The 27,280-nt window shown below is 36.4% G+C and overlaps 1 protein-coding gene across 3 annotated transcripts in view; it reads right to left on the minus strand.

The window, feature by feature from the left end:
- Positions 1-27,280, minus strand: part of NCKAP1 (NCK associated protein 1) — a 115,460-nt gene that overhangs the window by 70,119 nt on the left and 18,061 nt on the right. For 2 of the 3 annotated variants that reach the window (XM_055289939.2, XM_055289937.2), the window contains 6 exons: positions 10,390-10,482; positions 10,132-10,188; positions 9,284-9,426; positions 9,110-9,200; positions 2,629-2,766; positions 1,770-1,818 (listed from right to left, as the gene is read on the minus strand). In XM_055289939.2, coding sequence (XP_055145914.1) covers positions 1,770-1,818; positions 2,629-2,766; positions 9,110-9,200; positions 9,284-9,426; positions 10,132-10,188; positions 10,390-10,482 — 571 coding nt within the window. The remainder of the gene's footprint in view (positions 1-1,769; positions 1,819-2,628; positions 2,767-9,109; positions 9,201-9,283; positions 9,427-10,131; positions 10,189-10,389; positions 10,483-27,280) is intronic. The other variant, XM_055289938.2, reaches the window with a different exon arrangement.

Below are 27,280 nucleotides of genomic sequence, written 5' to 3' on the forward strand. Positions count from 1 at the left end.
ATGTAGGGGATTGGTTCCAGGACCATCAACAGATACCAAAATCTGTGGATGCTGAAGTTCCTCATATAAAAGGGTGTAGTATTTACATATAACCTACACACTTCCTCCTGCATAATTTAAATCACCTCCAGATTACTTGTAATACCTAATACAATACCTACACATCACTTCATTTGTGTGAACTGAATGTAATACTCATTATGCAGTAAGTTTTGCTTTTTGGACCTTTGTGAAATTTTTTCCCGTATTTTAATCAGCTGTTGACTGAATCTCTGGATGCAGAACCCCAGGATATAAAGGGCCAACTCTATTCTATAAAGGTTAATAAATCAAAAACAAAACCTGTAAGAATGAAAAAACACAAACACTTCAAAATTATTCCCCTGTGGCAGTGAGCTTAGGGGTGAGTAGGAGGAATTTATCTATATTACAGAAATTCTCATTCTGTATTAAACCTGTGTGTCTCCATGGAATAGTACACAGCCATAAAAAAAATGAAATCATATCCTTTGCAGTAACATGGACGGAGATGGAGGTCATTATCCTTAGGAAACTAAGGCAGGAACAGAAAACCAAATACTACACATTCTTACTTATAAGTGGGAGCTAAACACTGAGTATACATGGGCAAAAGAAAGGAACAATAGACACCAGGGACTACTTGAAGGTTGGAATTAAAAAAAAAGACCTATTAGGTACTATGCTTATTACCTGGGTGACAAAATAATCTGTACACCAAACCCCCATGACATGCAATTTACCTATATAACAAACCTGCACATGTACCCATGAACCTAAAAGTTTAAATAAATAAAATCTCTTTTGAAGCTGATAAACAAACAGCTTAAAAGCAAATACAACAAGCTATTAGAAGTCATAGAAACTTGGTAGTAGATTTATGGGTGTTCACTCTACAATTATTTCAATTTTCTTGATGTTCACAATAAAATGAAGGAAAACAAAAAAAACTTGTGTCTATTTCTCATAGTTTGTAACCTTCTTAGAAGCAGAAACTAGTACTTTTATCTCCTATGCATCTAAAAAAACTGCCAAACATACGAGTAATTTATTAAATTGAAGTGAATTAAAACCAAAAACTTTAAGTGAACAGATGTGATATTTAAATAATCATTAAAAGCAAAACGAAAATTTAGTTTTGAAGGTTACGTTGAAAGGCAATATAACGTAGCCCATGAGCCTTGGAGTTAGGCTGGGTTCTTATCTTGTCTTTGTCACTCACTAGCTGTGTGGCCTAAACTTTAGATTCCCCAGCTTTAAAACAGACTACCTGGCCGGGTGCAGTTGCTCACACCTATAATCCCAGCACTGTGGGAGGCTGAGGCGGGCAGATCACCTGAGGTCAGGAGTTCGAGACCAGCCTGACCAATATGGTGAAACCCCCGCCTCTGCTAAATATACAAAAATTAGCCAGGCGTGGTAATGTGTGCCTGTTGTCCCAGCTACTCGGGAGGCTGAGACAGGACAACTGCTTGAATCCAGGAGGGAAAGGTTGCAGTGAGCCGAGATTGTGCCACTGCACTCCAGCCTGGGTGACAGAGCAAGACTTCATCTCAAAAAAAAAAAGAAAAAAAAGAAAAAAAAAACCACAGACTATCTACTCTGATAGGATCAATATGAGGACTGAAAGAGGTAATGGACATAGATGGGTTAGCACAATGCTAAGCAGAGGTAGTAACCATGTCACCTGCTATTTTTCTCTAAACCGTAAAGCCTGGGGAGTAATCATAACACTAACCCATTTTACTTACAGATAATCCACTTTTCCATTGCATCCAAAGAGAGGTATTCACAAGGCATCTTAAAAAGAGAATATATACATTTGCAGTTAAAAGAAATTCTAAAAAATATTCCATATTCAGCCACTCTCCTCCCTTTCTCCTGATAACTTACTACCCAATTCTTCTCCCAAATACTACCACAACAAGTTTGAAGAGTTGGATAAAAGTTTCATTATCTATACTGAAAGTTGCAGTCAATAAATAACAATGAGAGGTGTGCCCCTTTCACATCTGCATACCCGCAAACCTCTTTAAAAAATATTGTTGCTAATTATCTTTAATCCAGTAAATGACAACTTATCAATGTCTCAAGCCTATTTCAAAGTTTACAATATTCCAAAAGATAAAATTTTAGTCAAGTTAAAAGACATTTATGTGTCTGAATGCTCACTGTCTCACCAAAATCAGTAGCGATGTGTGTGTATTCTCCATATGTGTGACACCTATGTTCATAAATACAGAGAATAGACTGAAAAAAATATAATGGAATATAACAAAGATTTTGTCTACTTGGTTCTACTTGGTGAGATTTGGGGTGATTTTTGTTTTTGCTTTATACTTCAAATTTTTCTACCACGATAAAGCAAAACAAACTTTTAAACTTTAAAGAAAAAAGTACTCATACTATTCACCATATTAATTTATCACGTTTTCATTAAGACTCTAAAGCTAAAAAATCTGAACATTATGACTTAAGTAATGAACATTTTATAATGAACTTCAACTAATAAACTAATGCTAATTAGAAACAAACTGCAACAGCACTGCTGAACTATTATTTTTTTAAAGTCACTTTATTTTCATTCAAAAGAGAAAAATAGAACCATACAGTGTCGGACTGTGCTGGATTAAGCATTGTACTAGGTGCACTGATGAGGCTCAATAACTGGGCATTTCTCCACTGGTCAGCTGAAAGATTCCTTCGAGGATATACCATTTGAAGAGAAATTAGTGCATCTGAAAGAGACTAATTAAAATACGAAAAAAAAGCTGAAGAATAATTTTTTTCCTTTTCTATTTACATTCCAGCTATAATTGCTGTGTGCTTCTAACTATACCATCATAAAACAACACAGTCTAATTATAGCCATGCTCCTTATAATATCTGAGTTGGGTTGTGGCTCCTCTCTAGAATTTTTTTTACTAACGTTATAAAAGCTACACAGATTCTGCGTTTTTGAGCAAAAGCTTAGGTCAGAAACTCATGTGATTTTCTTAAAAGTTAAAATATGTGGCAATCTTGGGAACTTTATTCCAAAAGGGGTAGAGAGCCCACTGTCATCTTTTTGTCAATACAAGTTTCCATTCTGATAGTTCTAAAAGAAAAAGACTTCAGGGTTATACGACTAAGTGTGAATAAAACTCAACATGCTTTATATTTCTCTAAAGAATGTCTTATAAAAATAGTATACTGTACCTCATCTTAATAAATTACTTCTCTTTATCAACAGGTTTGTTGATTACAGCTTTATTATCAAGGTATTTAACATTTCATCTCAACTGTTTCATAAACGTCTTTTGCTATTAATCCCTGCTTCCTAAAAATTCTGTAAAGAGGGATTCTTTTTTTTTGAGACGGAGTCTCGCTCTTTCGCCCAGGCTGGAGTGCAGTGGTGCGATCTCGGCTCACTGCAAGCTCTGCCTCCCAGGTTCACGCCATTCTCCTGCCTCAGCCTCCAGAGTAGCTGGAACTACAGGCGCCCGCCACCACACTCAGCTAATTTTTGTATTTTTAGTAGAGACAGGGTTTCACCGTGTTAGCCAGGATGGTCTTGATCTCCTGACCTCATGATCCGCCCGCATCGGCCTCCCTAAGTGTTGGGATTACAGGCGTGGGCCACCGCGTCTGGCCGTAAGAGTGATTCTTTAATCTCACTGCACACAGAATGCCAGAGAAGTCTGTTCTGAATACAGAATACAGGGCTCCAACTGAAATTTAGTGAACCTGAACCTCTGGAAACAGAACCCCACAATCTACCATTTTATTAAGCTACACAAAGTGATTCTGATGTAGCCAACTAAGAATGTTTTAAAAATTAAATAATGTAGTTTTTTAAATCCTGGGAAATTTGGGAGGTTGTATGTTATGGGAATTTACCACTTCCTCTAGATTTTCTAGTTTGTGTGTACAGAGATGTTCCTAGGAGTCTCTGATAATCTTTTGTATTTCTGTGGGATGGTTGTGATACTACCTTTCTCATTTGATTGTGGTTATTTGCATCTTCTCTCTTTTTTCCTTGTTAATCTAGCTAGGAGTCTGTCAACCTTATTGGCAATCCTTACAAAGAACTAACTTTTTGTTTCATTGATCCTTTGTATGGTTTTTGGGTCTCAATTTCATTTAGCTCTGCTGTGATTTTGGTTATTTATTTTCATTGCAGGCTTTAAGTTTAGTTCATTCTTCTTTTTCCGTTCTTATAAGTGCAAGGTTAGGTTATTAATTTGAGCTATTTTTATCATCTTTTTAGTGCCATAAACTTTTAACACGGCTTTTGCCACATTCCAGAGGTTTCAGTATGTTGTGTTGCTATTTTCATTTGTTTCAAAGAATTTTTTTATTTCTGCCTTAATTTCATTATTTACCCAAGTCATTCAGGATAAAATTGTTTAGTTTCCAAGTATTTGTGTGGATTTGAGAATTCCTCTTGGTATTGACTTCTATTTTTACTCCAGTATGGTCTGAGAAGATGCTTGGCATGATTTTAATTTATTGAGATTTGCTTTATAAAACCAGGAATAAACAGAAATCCTGAACAGACCAATAATGAGCAATTAAATTGAATCAGTAATAAAATATCTACCAACCAGAAAAAGCCATGGGCCACACAGATTCACAGCTGAACTCTACCAGACACATAATCCTATTGAAACTATTTCAAAAAGTTGAGGGGAAGGGGTTCCTCCTTACCATTCTATGAGTCCAGTATCATCCTGGTACCAAAATCTCGCAAAAATACAACAAAAAAAGAAAACTACAGGCCAATATCCCTGATGAACATAGACACAAAAATCCTCAACAAAATACTCACAAACCAAATCCACAGGACATCAAAAAGTTAATTCACCATGATTAAGTGGGCTTTATTCCTGGGAGGCAAGGTTGGTTCAACATAAGCAAATCAATAAATGGGATTAACCACATAAACAAAAATTTTTAAAACACCATATGATCATCTCAATAGATGCAGAAAAAGCATTCGATAAAATCCAATATCCCTTCATGATAAAACTTTCAACTAACTAGGCATCAAAGGAACATACTTCAAATAAGCAGTGCCATCTATGACAAACCCATAGCCAATATACGAAATGGGCAAAAGCTAGAAGCTTTCCCCTAAGAACTGGAACAAGACAAGGGTGTCTGTACTCCTACCACTTCTATTCAACATAGTACTGAAAGTCCTAGCCAGAGCAATCAAGCAAGAGAAAGAAATAAAAGGCATCCAAATAGAAAAAAAGGAAGCCAAATTATCTCTGTTCACTGACAATATAATTCTACACCTAGAAAACTAAATGACTTCGGTGAAGTCTCAGGATACAAAAATCAACATACAAAAACTAGCAGTATTTCTATACACCAATAACATTCAAGCTGAGGACTCAAGAATACAATCCTGGCCAGGCACGGTGGCTCACACCTATAATCCCAGCACTTTGGGAGGCCAAGGAGGGCTGACTACCTGAGGTCTGGAGTTTGAGACAAGCCTGGTCAACATTATGAAACCCCATCTCTACTAAAAATACAAAAATTAGCTGGGTGTGGTGACAGGCACCTGTAATCCCAGCTACTGAGGAGGCAAAGGCAGGAGAATTGCTTGAACCCAGGAGGTGGGGGTTGCGGTGAGCCAAGAGCCAAGATGGCACCACTGCACTCCAGCCTGGGTGACAGAGTGAGACTCCATCAAAAAAAAAAAAAAAAGAGAAGGAAGGAAGGAAGGAAGGGCAAGCAATCCCACTTACAATAGCCACAAAAAAATAAAACAACTAGGAATACACCTAACCAAGGATGTGAAACCTCTCTAAGAGAAGAACTAGAAAACGGTGCTGAAAGAAATCACAGATAATACAAATAAATGGAAAAGCATTCTATGCTCATGGGCTGGAGGAATCAATATCATCAAAATGACCATAATGCCCAAAGCAATTTAAAGATTCAACACTATTCCAATCAAATTACTGTCACTTTTCACGGAATTAGAAAAATCTATCCTAAAATATATATGGAACCAAAAAACAGCCTGAATAGCAAAGGCAAAATAAAGAGACAACTTACAGAATGGGAGAAAATAACTGCAAACTATGTATCCAACATAGGACTAATATCCAGAATCTATACGGAACTTAAATCAACAAGAAGAAATCAAACCACCCCATTAAAATGTGGGCAAAGGACGTGAATAAACACTTCTCAAAAGAATACATATAACCAGCCAACAAACATATGAAAAAATGCTCAACATCACTAATCATAAGAGAGATGCAAATCAAAACCACTGGTAAAATGGGATACCATCTTACACCAGTCAGAATGGCAATTATTAAAAAGTCAAAAAAATAACAGATGTTGGCAAGGCTACTGGAGAGAAGGAAATGCTTATACACTGTTGGTGGTAATGCAAATTAATTCAAACCCTGTGGAAAGCAGTTTGATGACTTCTGAAAGAACCAAAAATAGAATTACCATTCAACCCAGCAATTTCATTACTGGGTAGATGCTCAAAGGAAAATAAACTGTTCTACCAAAAACACACTTGCACTTGTATGTTCACTGCAGCTCTATTCACAATAGCAAAGACATGGAATCAACCTAGGTGCCCATCAACACTGGACTGGATAAAGAGAGTGTGGTATATATGCACAATGGAACACTATGCAGCCATAAAAAGAAACAAAATCATGTCTTTCTGCAGCAACATGGATGGAACTGGAGGCCATTATCAAAAGCGATTTAATACAGAAACGGAAAACCAAATACTGATTGTACCCACTTATAAGGGGAAGCTAAACATTGGGTACACATGGACACAAAGAAACAACAGACACTGGGGACTCCAAAAGTGGGAAGGAGGGGGATAAGAACTGAAAAACTACCTATTGGGTACCATGTTCACTACTTTGAAAACAGGATCATTAGAAGCCCAAACCCAGCATCACACAATATACTCATTTAACAAACCTGAACACGTACCCCATGAATCTAAACAAGAAACAGAAAAACAAACCCTGGCAAATAAACAATAGTGTTTTATAAAAATTCTAAGGTATCATGGAATATTAGAAAAAAATCAAGATTGGAAAATAAGTGGTCTAAATTTGAATGAATTATCCTATGTAATTATCAATAACCTACTATATACTGAATATGTTAATGTGCTAATGACTATATAGAACTTAAAAAGATAGCTGAGAGCCTAGCTTGGAATTTTCAAGAGGCTGTCAAGGAAATTTTCAACACCTAAGTGGAGAAAGAACCAAATCTAAAATAGCTAAATAAAAACAAGACCATACATGATTAGGGAAAAATCCTAAACAGATCCAGAGAGAAAAGAGGAGAGGAATAGAAAAGACAGTTCCGGGTGGGGAAAAACCACTACTGATATTAGAGATAGGAGATGACCATAATATGTGCAGCATTTTGAGGAATTCTGATACTTCCAACTAAAATGCTGATTTTTTTTAATTTCAAAACTGATGCCATCTACTAGCTTCTTACAAACTAATGATTCAACCAGTTCCAAGACAGAAAACCTATATAAATTTGTGTATAATGTAGCTATGCAAATCTGGAAAAAATTATTCAGAATTTTCATGGGAGTAAAAAAATTCAAAGAAAATTATTGGTGCTAACTGTATGTCAAGAAAAAAGCACAGTGGCCAGGCGCAGTGGCTCATGCCTGTAATCCTAGCACTTCAGCAAGCTGAGGTGGGTGGATTGCCTGAGCTCAGGAGTTTGAGACCAGCCTGGGAAATATGGCGAAACCCCGTCACTACTAAAAATACAAAAAGTTAGCCAGCCGTGGTAGTGCATGCCTGTAATCCCAGCTACTCTCGAGGCAGGGGCAGGAGAATCACAAGCCCGGGAGGCGGAAGTTGCAGTGAGCTGAGATTGCACCACTGCATTCCAGCTGGGGTGACAGAGCGAGACGCTGCCTCAAAGAAAGAAAAAAGCGGCCGGGCGCGGTGGCTCATGCTTGTAATCCCAGCACTTTGGGAGGCCGAGGCGGGCAGATCACGAGGTCAGGAGATCTAGACCACGGTGAAACCCCATCTCTACTAAAAGTACAAAAAATTAGCCGGGCGTGGTGGCGGGCGCCTGTAGTCCCAGCTACTCGGAGAGGCTGAGGCAGGAGAATGGCGTGAACCCGGGAGGCGGAGGTTGCAGTGAGCCGAGACTGTGCCACTGCACTCCAGCCTGGGCGACAGAGCGAGACTCCATCTCAAAAAAAAAAAGAAAAAGAAAAAAGCACAGACTCACACAAGGTAAATCGTTTAACTTTCATGATTCAAAGAGAACAATGTAGACCAAGATTCTAGTATCCTGGGCTTCAGTTCTAGTTTTGCCACTATTGTTACCAAATGACTTACCTTGTCATGATACTGCTCCAGACCTTAATCCTTAGCTATAAATAATGAGATTGGATGAGATACCTATGAATTTCCTTGAAGTGTTCAGAAACTACCATTCTGTGAATCAGCCCTTCTGCAGAGAATCCATAATGACAAGACTACTTACAACCAAAATTATTTCATTAAGAACTATTTTTAATATCTCTTAAAAGATAGTCATTTCAAATCATTTTCATAAAACCCCTGTCATTTTTTTATTAAGAGAGTATAATAAAGTTAAAATTTATCAAACACTGTACTTTTTAATGAATTCATTTAATTCTCATAAGAACCATATGAAATAAGTGCTATTATTATTCCATTTTTACTGATAAGAAAACTGAGGTATCGTGAGGTTAGTTAAGTAACTCGACAAATATTATACTATAATTTGCAGAATTTCTATTAAAACCCATTAGTGTGAGAACAGACCCTCTCAAATACCATATAGTAAATCCTATTGTTTAGTGCTATATTAAAATCTAAAAAACTATAATGAAATCAATCAATATATTCTTGAGTCTCTATATACTATTCTGAATCTCATTAATTAGTTCTGTCTATAATTAGATAAAAGACACAGAACTATTACTTATATTCCATTATAGTATTTTTCAAAAAGAAGATTATCCCTTTATCCAACCATCCATCCTCATGCTATGTTATATGCCCATTCTCTCATATGCCTAACAACTGCCTCTTACCTTGCTATGGGGTACAAATTCTTCCATCATCTTCTTTAAAGGGTTTTCATAATCCACAATCATCTGGCCAAGGCGTGGGTATTCTCTGTCACTTAAAACAGACATATCAAATTTCAATGAGTTGTAATCCATCAAACCGAGCATTTTAGAAAGACTTTTATAATGCACATCTACCTTGCTCCATGAGTCATTTCATGGGCATAGTTGTATAATCCAATGATTGCCTTCCTTTCTTCAATTCGAGACAGCAGTATCATTAGTGTTGTATAGGTTATAATTAAATCTAAGTAGTTCTTTGTTAAATCAAAGTTTACAGTCTAGGAGAAAAAAAAATCAAGTTCAACTACTTCCTATTTCTTAAAATTTTAAACACACACAAAATCTTCATAGAAGCTATTGAGAGCTAATAATTTTCTGTATTTATTTTATCCCCATTCTAAAATGCTAATTCCTTTCACTAAAAGCACATCTAAAATTTGACAGTTACAGATAACAGCTTTGTGTTTGACACAATTTTATGGATGAAAGAAAAAGAGCTTGTGATCACTATATTCAAACTGGTAACAGTTCAAAAGAATAAAAGCCAGAATAATAAGGAACACTGGTGTCAATCTCACGAAAGAGGAAAAAAATTATTCTTTTTAAAGTTCACCATTAAGTAAATGGAGACAATTTTCACTTTGACTTCTTTTATCTAAAAATTATCATACTAAGAAAGAGTCCATCAAGTATGCCTTTTACAGAGAAAATATTGTCCACTTAACTTTTCAAAATTGGGCTTACTAAATAAAATACTAAAGTTAACGTGTATTTCCCAATATGTACAAGACTTATACTCAGTGACAATCAAAACAAATAAAAAGAATACATACTTTACTTTTTAAAAAGCTATAAAACAAGCCAAATTAATAATGCTAAAACTTTATATGCTAGTTACATAATCTAGCTAAAGAAGAGAAATTGGTCCCCTGAGCTCTTCTGGAAACAGAATAATTGGACATTTTTCTGAAAATGATACTTACAATATCAAAGAAGACTTGGCAAACGTCAATAGTATTCAGCAATTCACAAACATGGTCCTGAAAAGAAATACTTATTTTAATCTTTTATCTGTATAAATCTGTTTAAATTAATAAAACACAAACAAATAAGGTATGTTTAAACTTCAGTTCTGGAAGAATTTCCATTTTATTATTTACAAGTGACACAGCAATTCACACAATTAATAAACATTTAAATCTACTTCTGAAATGTTAAATATTATATATTACAATACGTACCTTAAATTCCATAACATCTACAAATGTGAAGTAATATAATGCCAGATTTTTCAGAATCTCTGATTTTTCTTTCTGTAGTTGTGCAAGCTGTTGCTGTAAAAACAAAATTAGAATGCATTGCTCATAGAGAACAAAAGTATTTAATTTTACTACAAACTATCTTCTTTTATGACTGCTATATGGAAGCACAAGCTTTTAGAATATTTCTAGATGATTACGGCTTTTTAAAAAACCAAAGTACTCGAGACAGCAACTGCTAATAGTGATCAGCAACTGACAGTGTGAGGCTATAAAACAAATCAAAGCATATTAGTACCAAATTGCGCTATTAAGGAAAATCTGAAAGTGTTAGGGAAAAAAGTATCAAATGAACTCTTAAAAAATTAAAAACAAGTCATGAGCATGATCACATTACTAGAAGTGGGAGAAAAGAAGGTGAAAAACATTACAACTCACACTACAAAAAAACAATATGCTATATAAATTTGGAACTTACCAAAAAGAACATCCAGGTAAAGCCACGTTACGCATGCAAAATAAAATGTAGATACAAACATAAAATACGGTAACGGTTCCCTGACCAGATCCACAAAACACAATAATATATTAAACAAAAGCAAAAACCACAACAACAAAAAAGAAATGAGAAAGAAGCAAAACTAGAGTTAAGACATGAAAGAGGGAAATGTGAAAGACAAATAGTATTTTAATCAACTGTATAATTAGATTTACAAAAGTCCCAATTTTTCTTTTAAAATCAACTATTGATATAATTTCTAAAAGAATCTAGCTATTTTTAATGCCCTATAAGATTCTCAGAATTCCAGTAAATGATCTAGCACCTTGACACTCTTGAGTGTAGTTTATTGAATAGCCACTCCCACATCATTTAGGAGCTTGCTAGAAAAGCAGAATCTCAGGCCTACCTCAGATCTACTGAATCTGAATCTGCCTTTTAACAAGATAGCCATGTGTTGTAAACACATATTAAATGTGTGAGAAGTTTATTCAGAACATGAGAAAACTGGAAAATATAAGTGGCTCAAAATAGCAGATTTGCTATCAAAGCCCATACAATGCTGAGGCCTCCATATAGTTCTGAATTACACTCAGGAACATTAGGGGGAAGATGCATCCATACATAATTGTACTGAACCACTATGATAAGTCAGAAAATTTACAGCAGTGAGACTAACATCAGAGGAATATATATATATATATTTTTTAACCACGAAAAGCCTATTTAAAACAGCACAGCAGTCTGGTAGACCCTACTATTATAGGGTAAACCACCCTAAATATTGCACTCCCTGAAGACATTTAAAGAAGTAATTCTATCTAGAAAATATTCACACTCAAGCCTGTAATCCCAGCACTTTGGAAGGCCAAGATGGGTGGATCATCTGAGGTCAGCAGTTCGAGACCAGCCTGACCAACATGGTGAAACCCCGTCTCTACTAAAAATACAAAAATTAGCTGGGCGTGGTGGTGCATGCCTGTAATCTCAGCTACTCAGGAGGCTGAGACAGGAGAATCGCTTGAACTCGGGAGGAGGAGGTTGCAGTAAGCCTAGATCGAGTCACTGCACTCCAGCCTGGGTGACAGAGATGAGACTCCATCTCAAAAAAAAAAAAAAAAAAAAAAAATTCAGAAATGAAATATTTCATTACTACCCCTAAATACAAGACAAATTAAGATATATATACTTGTAATGACTATTTTTAGCTTCATCTATGAGAGTAGCTGACTCTATTTTGCACAACATAATCTGTTTCAGAACGATTCCATGTTTATATGCACATTTTAATCATTACTACTCCAAAAACATCAAGTGAATACTTACTACCTTATTCGACAACATTAAACATTTAGAATTGATGCCTTAGTCCTTTTTCCTGCTTTTCAGTACTTTAAACTTGAGTTTCAAAATGCAATAGGTGAAAGTACATTCATAATAGTAAGATATGAAGGGTATAATTTGGTTTATATTGGGCTTAATAATCCCAATTTATTTTAGTTGTCCTAGTGTAATTTTACTAATTGTGTCCCCTTTCCTTCCAACTTCAGTGTCCTAGTCTGAACAATAAATAAATACGGTCACCATCTTACTATGAGCCTTAAATGGTCTTAAATACAAACCTCATTTTCCATATTAAGAACCTAAGACATACAGACCTTAAAAGAACCTTCTTAAAGTTACAACTACTTAATGACAGAGCCAAGATTGGAAATCTCATCTCTTTACTTCTGAAAGTGTTCTTTCTACCATTCTACATGCCCATTGTCTCCCTTTTTTATAAAATCTCATAGGTTAAATTTCTCATTCAACTTTATTTCCCCCAAAGCCATATGTAACTAGACTCTACTTAGCTACAAACATTTATCAAACAACTACTAGATATCTAAATTCAAAACAGTCAAGCTTTCAAGGCCCTCCACAATCTGGCCTTAACTTACTTTTCCAATCTACATTTCCCCTACATGTATTCACACACTACATCTGGTAGCCAAAACAATCTATTCACTATTTTCTATACACACCTCCTGCTTTCTTACTGTTTCCTCTACTGGAATGTCAGAATCCCACCATTTAAACATGTCCAAACCCCACTATTCCTAAAGCACTTAGTTTAAACGCTAATCCCATTTTCAGAAAACCACACCTGATTGAACTCCTTCCCTGAAATGCTAACATCTCCCTCCTCTAAACATGTACAATGTCTAACAGCAGCTATCACTTTCTATCTTCTATTATAGCTATCTCCAGCACAATTAGTGTACCAAACTCAAGTTTTAATTTCCCCAGTCCATACCATACAGTTCTGGACACAGGAAGTATCCAATGCAAACATCTATCAGATAAGAGATTATAATGACAAACTTCAAAGACTATCAGTGTCAGATGATATGTTTTGGTAGGTGATGCTAGAAAGCATACCTTATTATGCAACCATGGCTAAATGACTTAACATCTCTAGCCTAACACCCTCCTCATCAAAATGGAAGCTGATGTGGACAATTAACCAAGACAATGTACATAAGAATATGTAGCAATGGCTCACAGCCAGAAGCTGTACATTAAATATTAAGTGAATAACAAAGGAAGCTTGCAGATCACTTCTTCAAAATAAGTATAATAAAACTTTAATATTCCCCAATATTACCCATAGTATTTCTAATAAGAGCTGATATTTACTGAGCATATATTGTGTGTCAGGCATCGATTGTTCCAAACATTTTACAGGGTCTCTCACACAATCCTCTCAGTATCTCTACGCAATCACGTTCCCCATTTTAGTGAAAATAAATTCCATAAAGCCAGGGTGAAAGAGGTCAACTACAACAATGAAGAACAAAAGTGTCTACAACTCTCTTGCTTCAACTACAAAAAATGCTACATTTTAATTCCTAAAGTGAGGGAGAGTATACTACCAAAAATTATTAATATCTAGAACAAAGTTTTCTTAATTCAATCTCATCGTTTTATAGAAAATAAAAAGCAGAAAATGGCCTAAGAACATAGGTAACACGTTGTTTGAAGTTATACAGCAGAACATTAGAAAAGTACTACTGTGAGAAAAAACTGATTCTATTCACTACACTAGTATTTTAATTATTTATTTTTGGGATGGAGTCTTGTTCTATTGCCCAGGCTGGAGTGTAGTGGTGTGATGTCGGCTCACTGCAATCTCTGCCTCCTGAGTTCAAGCAATTCTTCTGCCTCACCCTCCCAAGTAGCTGGGACTACAGGCAGGCACCATACATCCAGCTAATTTCTTTGTATTTTTAGTAGAAGCGGGGTTTCACCATGTTGGTCAGGCTGGTCTCAAATTCCTAATCTTAGGTGATCCTCCCGCCTCGGCCTCCCAAAGTGCTGGGATTATTATAAGCATGAGCCACTGTATCCGGCCTCAATACACTAATACTTATAAAAGCATATTCATGTGATACATGCAAATATTTTAGCAAAGAATTTGTATAATGCTTTCCTTAAACTTTCTAGCTATGGGTCATTATTCTAAATATTCAAGTAAAATATGTAAAAACTGTAAATAAACAGGATAAATATCAGGCATGCTTATGGCAAAGAACTTATCTCCATACTGAAAAATCCTGGTAATTAATCTTTGTTCAATTAAGAAGTATTTTCCACACAAATATAAGTATCTAGAAAATTGATTGAAATTTATTATTTATTCTAAATCCTAAAGTATTTCATTCTTCTAAAGAAAAAGCAATGGCAAATTACCATAATGAATCAGTGCCTACAGAGAATACAAAGGAACATGGGTATAGTTTTTATTCACTCATTTCAATTATTACCTTCTATTGTTATTGAAACTGCTTATTCATAAATTATTTTTCTTAATCTAAGTTTTGCTAGTATTTTGTTCCTCTTAAAAAACAACCAAATTCAGAAGTTTGGTTTCAAGGAATGCTTTGTTCAAATTCTTAGTATGATATTCTAGGCCAGGCTGTTTAAAGTAAGAGTGTACTGAGATGCTATTTGGGTAAATCTCTGCCTAAACTGTCCCAGCTACCACCCTAGTCATCAACTCTCATGTGGACTCCTACGGTAGCATCCTAACTGGTCTCTGTACTTCTGCTCGTGCCTCTTCAATCTTCTTCACATAGCAGCAGCACAGTGAATGTTTTTTATTTTTGTTTTTGTTTTTTTTTTTTTTTTTTTTTTTGAGACAGAGTTTGGCTCTTGTTGCCCAGGCTGGAGTGCAACGGCACGATCTTGGCTCACCGCAACCTTCGCTTACCAGGTTCAAGCAATTCTCCTGCCTCAGCCTCCCGAGTAGCTGGGATTACAGGCATGCACCAGCACACCCAGCTAATTTTGTATTTTTAGTAGAGACAGGGTTTCTCCATGTTGGTCAGGCTGGCCTCGAACTCCCAACCTCAGGTGATCCGCCCACCTTGGCCTCCCAAAGTGCTGGGATTACAGGCGTGAGCCACCACGCCCAGCCACAGTGAACATTTTAAAGCACCAAACTACCCTAAAAAAACTGATTCCACTGATGTTATGCAAGATGTTAACAGCACATGAAGAATATAGGAGAATTCTCTATACTATTATTGCAAATTTTTTATAAGTCTAACATTATTTCAATACAAAAATCATTTCTTAATTCCAACAGTTTCACCTCACAATTAGAATAAAATACAAAATCTTTACCAGTGTCTCAGAATAAAGTCTAAATCAAAGCCCTTGTCTATCTCTAAGACTTCATCTTCTTTCATGCTCCTCCACCCTCACTCAGTATAGTTATCATATTGGTCTTCCTGCTGTGTTTGCATTCACCAAGTATGTTCCCACCGCAGAGCCTTTGCATTTGTTCTTTCTCATGTCTGGGGTGCTCTTCAACATTTCTTAGCATAGCTTACTCCCTCACCTCACTTCTCTTCAGTGAGGGAGAGTAGATACTACCAATTTTAAAATTTCATTGCTAGTCATAAATAAATTTGACAGTAGGTATAAATTCATGTCTCAAATGAGTTTCTAAATTGATTTAATCCCTTGAATAAAATCCCCAAAGTTGGGTAAAATACTTCACATTATGTCCTTCCAGCATAGGAAAGCATAAAAGAAATGAGTGGCAACCAAAGAGACTGACATATACATATCAAATATAAGCAAATCTCTTAAGATTACCTAAAAATTCTAATTAACACAAAGAATAGTCATGTTTTAAAAGAACCTTAGAATCCTATTTAAAATCTTTTGTAGTATATTTCTTTTTTCATATACAAAGTGATTTTACTGGCAGTAAATATTTCAAAAATGCATTTTTCTGAGGAAACGGTAGTAAATACATTTTAGGAAAATGTTTCCAGGCCAGGTGCGGAGGATCATGCCTGTAATCTCAGCACTTTGGGAGGCCGAGGTGGGCAGACCACCTGAGGTCAGGAGTTCAAGACCAGCCTGCACAACATGGTGAAACTCCATCTCTACTAAAAATACAAAAATTAGCCGGGCATGGCAGGTTAGCCACCTGTGGTTCCAGCTACTCTGGAGGCTGAGGTAAGAGAATCACTTGAACCTGGGAGGTGGAAGCTGCAGTGAGCCAAGATTGTGCCATTGTACTCCAGCCTGGGCAACAAGGGGAGGAGGAAAGGGGGGGGAGGAGGAAAGGGGGGGAGGGGGAGGGGGGAAGGAGGGAAGGGAAAGAGGGAAGGAAGGAAGCAAGCAAGCAAGGTTGTTTATCCTAACACTAGCCTAGTAAAATATGCATTACTGAATTACTGAGTGTTTAAGATGTATACTAAATTGAATCCTCTTAATACTTTTTCAAGGTACATTACTTTTTTTATTGTGGTAAAATAGACATAACATAAAATTTGCCGTTTTAACCTTTTCAAAGTGTGCCGTTCAGTGGCTTTAAGCACATTTGCACTGCTGTGCAACCATTGGCACCATCCATCTCCAGATGGTTTTCATCTTCTCAATCAAAATACATTTTAATCCTCATTTTCCAGATACAGAAACAGACCAGAAAAGGGTAAGATGCCAATCCGGGTCTATGAGATTCCAAAACTTGAAACACTTCTTCAATACACTTCAACATTCAAGTTGCTATACAATGACATAAAAGTAGTGTGGGGACAAGCTAAATAAAACATTTGTATTTAATTATAATCAATTACACAGACAAACTTCTAAAAAATCTAATTCAACTCTTTCACTTTATAATTAAGGTTATATTTCTCTAAGTTCACATTGCTAGTCTTCTGTTTAAATTAATTCTGGAATGCACAAAGAGTTTTCTATTAAAGAACTGAAACGCAAAGAAAAAAAAATTAAAATTTGTGTCCATGCCTCCTTGCAATAGAACTCTACTGCCTCTCCCATTAAGCACTGTTGTCTATTTTCCCACTCTTCCCATCTTGGCTGGCCTTGTGACTTGCTTTGACCAATAGAAAGCAGCAGAAACAACGAGTCACTTCTAAGTCTAGGGCAAGGTCTTATAACTTCTGATTTTGCTCTTTTGGAACACTGCCCTGACATGCTGTTATGTGAAGAAGCCTGAGATATCGTATCACATAGAGAAAGGGCACTTCAGCATCCCTGCTGTTCCAGCTGGGCCCATCCCCCAGAATGCACCAGTGGAATGCACCGCGGTAACCTAAAACCAGTGAGACCAGCAGAGGAACTGCCCGGTCAACCCACAGAATCGTAAGAAACAAGCTGCCATCGTTTTAAGCCACGAAATTTAGAGGTGACTTGTTATGCAGCAATAGGTAACTGAAACAATTAATATCAAGTTCAGCAATACAGATTAAAATAATTTCTATTCCACCACCTGAGCACATTAATGTGCCTCAGCTAAAACTTTTGGAAATTTAAGATTCTGGCTACAGATGGTCAAATTAAAACAAACTTGAAATTAATTTTATCATCAGTACTACAAAAATCACTAATTATATACTGTGGTATAGTGGGGTTGGTCAAGTGTAACATTTTTGTATAAAAGGTATCACATTGCATTAATGATAATACAATTTACCTCATTTAATGGCACTATTTTCCATTACGAATAGAAATATAAATAGGTTAGTTCCTTTACGTTCAATTTTAATAATTTTTTAAAACCTTTCTAATATGTGATTAACTTACTTTCAAAACCAGTACACCAGGCATAAATCAAGCTTTTCTTACTGATTAGATGTCATCATTGTAATTGATAATTATACAGATTTATTTATGTCAAGATGGCCTCAGATGCTACTGACTTGTACAAGATAATCTGACATTAAATGGTCCTTGCCTGCTATACTTAAGAGTTTTTATTTCTCTGTCAATTATCATTTGCTCCTGATGAGTTCCTTTTAATGTACAGTGTTAGAAAATATACTTGTTACAATTTTGCCTAACTGGACTCAACAAGTTTGGTCATAGGAGAACCAAAATGCTTTTCTCTGAATAAACTTCATTTATTCTAGAATACGTTTCTACTTGTTCAAAATCATTTGGTTTTTTACAGCTTTATTAAGGTACAGTTTACTTACCATGAAATTTACCCATCATAAGTGAAAAATAATTTTAGTAGAGTTGTGAAACTCTTCACTCCATCCAGCTTTACAACATTTCCATCACCCCAAACCTTTGTGCCCATTTACAGTTAATCCTGCTGTTACTCCCAAGACCTTATCAACTACCGATTTGCTCTCTGTATCAATAAGCTTGCCTTTTCTAGACATTTCCTATAAAAGAGAATCAGACAATATGCAGCTTTTTACATCTGGCTTCACTTATTCATGTTATAGCATTTATCGTAGTTTGTTCCTTTTAATTGGTGAATAGTATTCTGTTAAATGTACACACTACATTTTGTTTATTCATCCATCAGTTAATAGGCATTTGAATTGTTTCCAATTCGGGGCTATCATGAATAACAAATTCTGCTATGAACATGTTTTTGGGTAGACATATTTTCATTTCTCTTCAGATAAGTCCCAGAAGTGGAATTGCTTTCTTCCTAACTCTGAGATGTGATTCAGACAGGCAAGTGACATGAAAAGTACAGATAAGTGAAGAGTTACTGTAATAACATATTATTCATTTAGACAACAAATATCTTAACCTATTATATTACCAGGCATTGTGGGAGAAGCTGAGAAAAACTATGAATAAAGTACTGACCCTGCCCTAAACAAGCTCATTGTCTAGTGAGGGATGTGTATATAGACGTACAGGAAACTCCCAATTGTTTTCTGTTTTTTGTTTTTGGTTTGGTTGGCTTTTTTGTTCTTTTTAAGGTAAATATCCAGTTTTAGAAGCTGATTAACTTCTAGGTGCAAGGTTTAAAGATGGTAAAAACTACTATGATCAATTCCCATGTTCCCTTCAAGACAAAGGTTTTCACCAACTGGCAATAACATGAAAAGGGTGACAACGAAAACAAAATCTACATATTAGTGTGATAAAGACCATAATAAGAAAGGTCAGAGCTTCTAAGAGTGGTGAAAATGCTGAGCAAAACAGGGAAGTTAAAGGAGAGGCTGCACTGAGTAGGGGTACCCATGAATGATTTTTGGTACATGAATACATACTGACAGAGGGCATGACAGCTGATGTTAAATTTTCTCAAGCCGGTAAACAGGAATAAAGTTGATGTTTAAATTATCCTGGCTTCTGTCTGGCCTTTTTGGACATCTGTTGTTCTTGGGAGATTTGGAGACAAAGTGAGGTGGCATCACTGGGAGAATAATTCCCACTTAAAATCTCTAATACTCTGCCTCCACAAATTCTTTCAACACAGAGGGACCTCCTATCCATTCACTCTAATCCTCTTATGCCTTTTTTTTTTTTTTTTTTTTTTTTTAAGACAGAGTCTCACTCTGTCCCAGAGTGTAGTGGCATGATCTCGGCTTAATGCAGCCTCCGCCTCCCAGGTTCAAGTGATTCTCGTGCCTCAGTCTCCCCAAGTAGCTGGGAAAACATGCGCATGCCACCACACCTGGCTATTTTTTTTTTTTTTTGTATTCTTTAGTAGAGACAGGGTTTCACCATGTTGGTCAGGCTGGTCTCGAACTCCTGACCTCAAGTGATCCACTCACCTCAGTCTCCCAAAGTGCTGGGATTACAGGCATGAGCCACTGTGCCCAGGCCCTCTACTTTCTTATCCATCTTAACTTTAAATGGCCCATCATTATAATTACTGCCTTGTCCTTCCCCTCTCTTTCATAACTCTCTGATAAAACTTACAGTAGCAGAAAAGCATATACTTTGCTGACTTTGATCTCAACCTGATTTCGTGATCATTGACCATAAATGAGGAGTAATACTACTCAAATTTCTCCGTCAATTCATTTTCCTACTGTCCTAGATGATTATTCCATTCCTTTCTCTCTCTCTCAAATCCCTCAATAATCTTCTTCAACTTGACAGCTTGAACCTAACCTGAGATCTAGATTCATATAAACAATTGGCTATTTAATATCTGCACTCAGATTTCCAGTAAGCCTCTCAAACTTAACATGTCTAATATTGAACTACTGGGTTTTTCCCCCACTGCGTTCACTGTACTACTCCCACTGCACTACCCCAAACCTATTTCTCCTGTTCTCTCACTCCATTATATCTTGACATGTGTTCAAGCCAAAAACCCTCAAGTCTTATTTCTCACTGTCCATACACCCAACACCCAATTCATTAGCAAATACTATAGGTTCTGTCTTCAAAAATATATCCAGAATCTGAACATTTCTCACCTCAACCACCTTAGTCCAAGCCACCATCAGCTCTCATCTCAATGATGGCAAATTTCCTAACTATTCTCCCTATTTTCACCTTTGCTCTCCTGCAGACTATTCTCTACCGAGTAGCCATAGTGATCACAGTCATATCACTTCATTCCCCTACTACTCCCCTCCTATGGCATCTCAACACACTCAGGGTAATTAGCTAAGGTCCTTACTATGGTCCAGAAAGCCCTATATGATCTGTCTATTCATTACAACCAATGGCACTTCATGTCCTACCACCGTCCCCTTCAATCATCTACTCTGCTCATAATGCCCTCCTTGTTTCTGAACATGCCAGGCATACACCCACCTGAGCCTTTGGAGCTGCGGTTCCTTCAGCACAGAATGCTCCTCCCCTAGCTAAATTCACTTCCTCATATCTTCAAATCTCTGCCCTAATGCTTTCTTCTCAGTAAGGCCTTTCCTGGTCACCCTAAGTAAATTAGCATCTGCCAGGCAATAGTCTTATGAGTTTACCCTGCTTTGTTCTTCCTAGAACTCTTTACCTGGTATTATATTCTTATTTGTTCATTATTTATTTCTGTTCAACATAATGTAAGCTCTATAAGAACAGAGACTTCTATTTGTTCACTGCTGGAATCTTCTTCCAGAACAGAACTTGGCTCATAGAAGGTGCTCGATAAAGGACTTATATAAATAAATGAATAATCAGTGGAGAATGTGATGGAAACATACATATGCAGAACTTAAACTAATTTGGAAAGGTCAGGGAAAGCTTCTCTGAATGGTGACATCTAAGCACAGACCTGAAAGACAAGTTAGCCTAGCGAAAGAACATGGGAAAGAGAGACTATTCCAGAGAGTAAAAAAAAGTCCAGAGGCAAAAGAAACATGGCCATTTGTTCAATGAAAGTATAAACATACTTTCCCCAAATACAACACTGCTTTAAAAAAAATAAAGCAAGCAAATATATTTTCCTTAGGTTCTACATTCTATCCTACACTAGACAATGGGAACTAACATAGTAAACTAGCCTGCATACTCTTGGCCAGGGACCATTAATGTACCTATTTAAAATATTCTTGGCCAAGATGAGTACTAGGAAGAATAAAAGAAACTAAGTACTCTGCAACATGTGTTATTTATTCCATTGTAGCTTTTACTGTGTTATTTTCAATCTTGGCAATTAACTTTACATCTGACAAAAGGTAGTACTGAACCTGCCATGAAGAAACAATGAGAAGATAACATGCTAAAGGTACTTAAAAGGTACAAGGTTAAAAGTGGCTAAAGGCCCCAAAGAAATGACCAAGGAAACCAAAGTTAAAGGTCAATAGGTGATTAGGTAGTGATAATGTCCTCTGCTACTATGAAGGGCATCAAAATCACCACTGCAGCCAAACGGACTAACAACTGTTTGAAAGCTGAAAAACTATCACTTAGAGGCAAGATATAACTTCAGGAAATTTGAAGAGTATGGAAAAATGATTACAGATGCCAGAAGTGTATATACTTGAAGGCTATGCTATGGAACCCTAGTGTAATGCTCATTGGCAGGCTCATTTCCAGGAAAGCAGAAAGTCTCTTTGAGTTGAAGACGTTATGAATACAGTTTAGTATGACAAAAATATATAGCACATAAGATGCACAAAATAATATTCTGAAACCACAGGTAATTATATAAAAAGGATACGGAGATGTTTTAAAATAGATGTGTTTTCGGATCATAAGAACCACCCTTGAGAATATGAAAAAAAGCTTAATAATTCATTCACACACAAATTCTATATGCAACTTTAGGGTATTCTCAAACTCATGAAAATTCAGCGGAAAAGGACAGGTAAAATCATTACACTGAAGACAAAAATATAATCCATAATGAAAGCTACACAGCAGGCTTTTACAAATTATCTAGATTGATGTTAGAAGATAGAAGGTTAGAGGAGAGTAGGCATCAGGAAAAAAAAAATTATAAAAAGGTGACATGATTATCAGGCCAAATAAATTTAAAGAAAGTAAAAAGGCTTATAACTATAATTTCAGAAAGTCGTGGTATAACTACGAAACTGTAAAATAATTTTAAGTAAACGACAGAATTTAGGAAGAGAGATTCCTTTTCTCTTTAAGGCTAAATATATTATTCATCTTACAGCCCCAAGTGTGACAACGGAATGAAGAAATGCAAACCAAGCACTTAGGCCTTTACTAATATTTAATTTTTTTCAACCAACATATAATAAATATAGTATCAGAACAGTGTATAATTACAGAACCAAAAAAAAAGCATTAACAATTTTGACAACATGAAAACAAAAGGATAAATGGATAAATAACCAAGGATGAGGATATTTAAAAAAAAACTATAATAAAGTTAAAAAAGGAAGTAATCAATGATCCAAAAATACTAACAAAAAACACTGGGAAAAAGGCTTGAGAGGGGAAGTAAGGGGAAGTAAACTGAGCAAGCTAAATCCTCATCTTTTGCTGCATAGGAGAGAGACTGTCTAAAGTTGGTAACTGAAGTTATAAGGGAATAAGCATATTTCTAGCAGTAACCTGTAGAAATTCTAAAAATAGAAGTTCCCTCTGAGGAATATGACTAGGGTGGGAAAAAGTAAACTAGGAGATATTCACTTTTCATCCTAAATTCTTCTGGACTATTCATTATCATGTATTCATGTTCTTTAGGCAAAATAAAAAACAAAAAATTTAAATCACTTTAGGTAGGTCACCAGTGCTGATGCAATTCCCTGCCACTATTTGACCTATTTCAATTACTTTCCAAATATATCAAAGCAAGGCTTACTTGCATCTCCTGAGGAGTTCTTTTATTTATTGTTTGTTCAAGATAGAATTAAAGACTTTTACATGTCTAAGAGTCATTCACAACTCAATACTGATGATACCTTTTTAAAAGAACATTGACATTTCAGTTAATTCTCACTGTATCAAAATTCTTTAAATCCTGGCAATGTTTAATTGGTCAGGACCAAATATTCCTTTGAGTTTCCATTAGGGTATACATATTTATTCATGATGAAGTATGTTGTTACAACTCCCAGTTACATTATTTTACGGTAAGGTGACTCCTTCTAAACCAAACTCTTATTTGTTGGCCTACTACATGCCAGTCAACAGGGATTCAAAGATGAGTGCGTGGTCCAGGAAGATGCAGATGTGGGGTACCTCAGAGAAAGTGATTGTTTTTTGTTTTGTTCTGCTTCCCCTGGTGGAGGTTGGAGGCAGAGAGGAAGGGAGGGTGAAAGTAGGAGAGATTGGATGGCATAAAAATCAATGTTTGGATTAACATGGCATTTGTCCCAGCAGGAAATGTAGACCTGAAGGGGATAAATTCAAATGACATTATAGTGGGGAACCCGGACAAGTCGTAAATGACCAGTTTGATATTTTTTACAAGTCAAAAGGGATTCTGAAGGTTCTAGTTTAAATAACCAAGTGGATGGTGACAGCTCAAGGGGGGAAACACAAAAGAGAAAAAAAAGGTAGGATAATCACGTTCCATATTGGATAAAAAGTTTTCTGTTTAGCTTGTAGAGCTGTCCAAAGGCGTAGCTAGAATTCAGTTCTAAAGCAGCAGTCCCCAACCTTTTTAGCACCAGGGACCAGTTTCATGGAAGACAATTTTTCCATGTACTGGGGTGGAGGGGTGGGGGATGGTTTGGGGTGACTAAAGCACATTACATTTATTGAGCACTTTATTTCTATTATTACATTATAATATGTAATGAAATGATTACACAACTCATCATAATGTAGAAGCAGTGAAAGCCCTGAGCTTGCTTTCCTGCAACTTCATGGTCCCATCTGGGGGTGATGGGAGACAGTGACAGATCATCAGGCATTAGATTCTCCTAAGGAGCTCGCAACCTAGATCCCTCGCGTGCACAGTTCACCATAGGGTTTGCGCTCCTATGAGAATCTAATGCCACTGCTAATATGACGGGAAAAAGAGCTCAGGCAGTAATGTGAGTGATGGGGAGTGGCTGTAAATACAGATGAAGCTTACTGTACTACCACTCACCTCCTGCTGGGCAGCCGGGTTCCTAACAGGCCACGGACTGGTACCTATCTGTGGCCTGGGGGTTGGGGACCCTGATCTAGAGCACAGAATATAGGAGCTCGTATATGTACTTAGTTGAAGCCACAGCAGTAAGTGTTTTCATACATATACACTACAGGGGGGAGAAGTCATTTAGGAATACCCACATTTAAAGGGTACCCAGAAGAAAAGCCAGCAAAGTAGACCAAAAAGTCAAAGAGGTAAATGTTAACAGCTTCCATTCTTCAAGCGCAATTTGTCACACACTGTACTATGTGCTTTAGGAAACAATGAACTACTCCTTGAGATTGGTATTATCACCATTTTAGAAATAAAAATAATGATACCTGGTCGGGTGCAGTGGCTCATGCCTGTAATCCAGCACTTTGGGACGCTCAGGCGGACGGATTGCCTGAGGTCAGGAGTTTGAGACCAGCCTGGCCAGCATGGTGAAACCCGTCTCTACTAAAAATAGAAAATTACCCGGGCATGGTGGCAGGCACCTGTAATCCCAGCTACTCGGGAAGCTGAGGCAGGAGAATCGCTTGAATCTGGGAGGCAGAGGTTGCAGTGAGCCAAGATCACGCCACTGCACTCCAGCCTGGGCAACAGAGCGAGACTCTGTCTCAAAAAAACAAAACAAACAAAAAACAAACAAAGAACAATGATACCTTAAGATGTTAAATAATTTGCCCAAAACCATCCAGCTAATAAGTAGAAAGACCAGAACTCAAATTCTGGTTTACTGAATCCAGAGTCCATCCTCTTAACCAGTATGTTACTATCTTAATAGGAGTCATGACAAAACAAGGAATGCCCTCTTAAAGACAAGTTCAGGAGGAGTTAAATATGCCTACCGTTTCCTTCTAAGTCCTTACCAAACCACAGTGCACGCATGTGTCAAGGGCCTCCCTACACCTGTCACCAATTCCATCACCCCACCCCTAAAACACATTTATGTTTTTAGGAGCTGAGACTCTTGCTCTATTTCTGGGTTACTTTCAATAATACCATTAATACGATATATTTGAATAGTTCTACTAAAAAGTACAATCTTTTTTTAGCTAAAATTAACTCCACAACTTTTAAAAAGTATCGATAAGTTCAGGTCCTGACATAAATCTAAGGCAATGTTTGAATACAAATGAAAGCTGGTTATGTTAGAGTGTATCAAATAGTTCCATTCATTAATAGGACATTTATTTAGTGCCTCTTATGTATCAGGCACTAGGGATAAAACATTTTTAAAAGGCTCTATTGCTACGCCTCTGAACCAACTTTACTGTTGATTGTTACACTTAGAGTTGCTTTGTCTTTCCTAGAGTGACTTTATAAGCTACTTAAATAAAAAAAATGTTTTATATAACATCTTATAATTCTATGTTCCTTGGGAGAGGGAATAATACCTATAACATAAAAGATTCCTCTAACTTAGGAAAACATAATGTTCAAATTATTTCAACAATAGCCCGTGTCCTAGTCTAGAATCCCTCTATCACTCTTGTGGCACTCTACTCGCCAGCAATGTCCCTATTCTTAAAGACTTCAAGATGTAACTCAACATATATAGGATAGTAAGTTTTATCATTTTCTCATTAATTTGGAAATCAAATCCAAAATTTTACATTAAAATGTGCAATAGGCTAATTCCATAATAACACTATTGTGCCAGATAATATTTTTACTGTTTTAAAAAACACAAACTACCTTTTAGATGTAACGCAATATAGGAAAGAGAAAAACAATAAGTTTAAAAAATATTGGAAAAAAATTAGAAAAGTTTTAACATACACCTGAATATTTGCTTACATTGCCTTTTAGGTTTCCTGAGCCAAATAATTTTTATGTGTTAATAAAATAAGAAAGGAGTTTCTACTATTTTCTTCATCCAGAAAAATAACAGATTCCCCTCCATGTACTCTTAAGAAACCTACGGGAAACAAATTTCATTTGAGAGTTACACTTTCAAAATAATGAAAGCATTTATGTTATAGATAAATTAGATAATCTTTCAGCTCAAAAATACTTTGCTTAATCTGAAATTAAATGAGGAACTCTGTTAATACACATAACCTGGCACACATTAGATAACAAGTGACTGCTATAATTATAAAACTGGTATGGCTTTTATTCATTTTGAATTTCATTTAATCAGCTTGCTTTGAAGCATATGAGGCATTTAGTTCAACATCATGACCCAAGGAAAAAACCTCATTCCTTGGTCCCAGATTTTCCCTAAATCCAGAATTGGAAATACAAAACTTGTTACAACCGGTCACAAACAAGAAAGTAAAAATGACTCAACAGAGTCCAACATCATCACTGTAGAAGTCATGCTATGTACCAATCCTGCTACCTGTCAGCAGTGCCTTCCTTTGTTGCATATCAAATAACTATGTGCTCAACGATTCTTAAGGGATTAAAAAGTATGGAGGTGAGGGCAGTTACTAAAACAAAACAAAACAAAACAAAATAAAAAATCAACAGTTTTTTAGCTGCAAGATAAGAGCAGAATTTTGCAAGAATCCATTTTAGAAACTTCAAAAAAAAAATATTTTGAGGCTGGGCGTGGTGGCTCAAGCCTGTAATCCCAGCACTTTGGGAGGCCAATCTGG

The sequence above is a fragment of the Symphalangus syndactylus genome, chromosome 8 (assembly GCF_028878055.3).
Source record: "Symphalangus syndactylus isolate Jambi chromosome 8, NHGRI_mSymSyn1-v2.1_pri, whole genome shotgun sequence".
NCBI lineage: Eukaryota > Metazoa > Chordata > Mammalia > Primates > Hylobatidae > Symphalangus > Symphalangus syndactylus.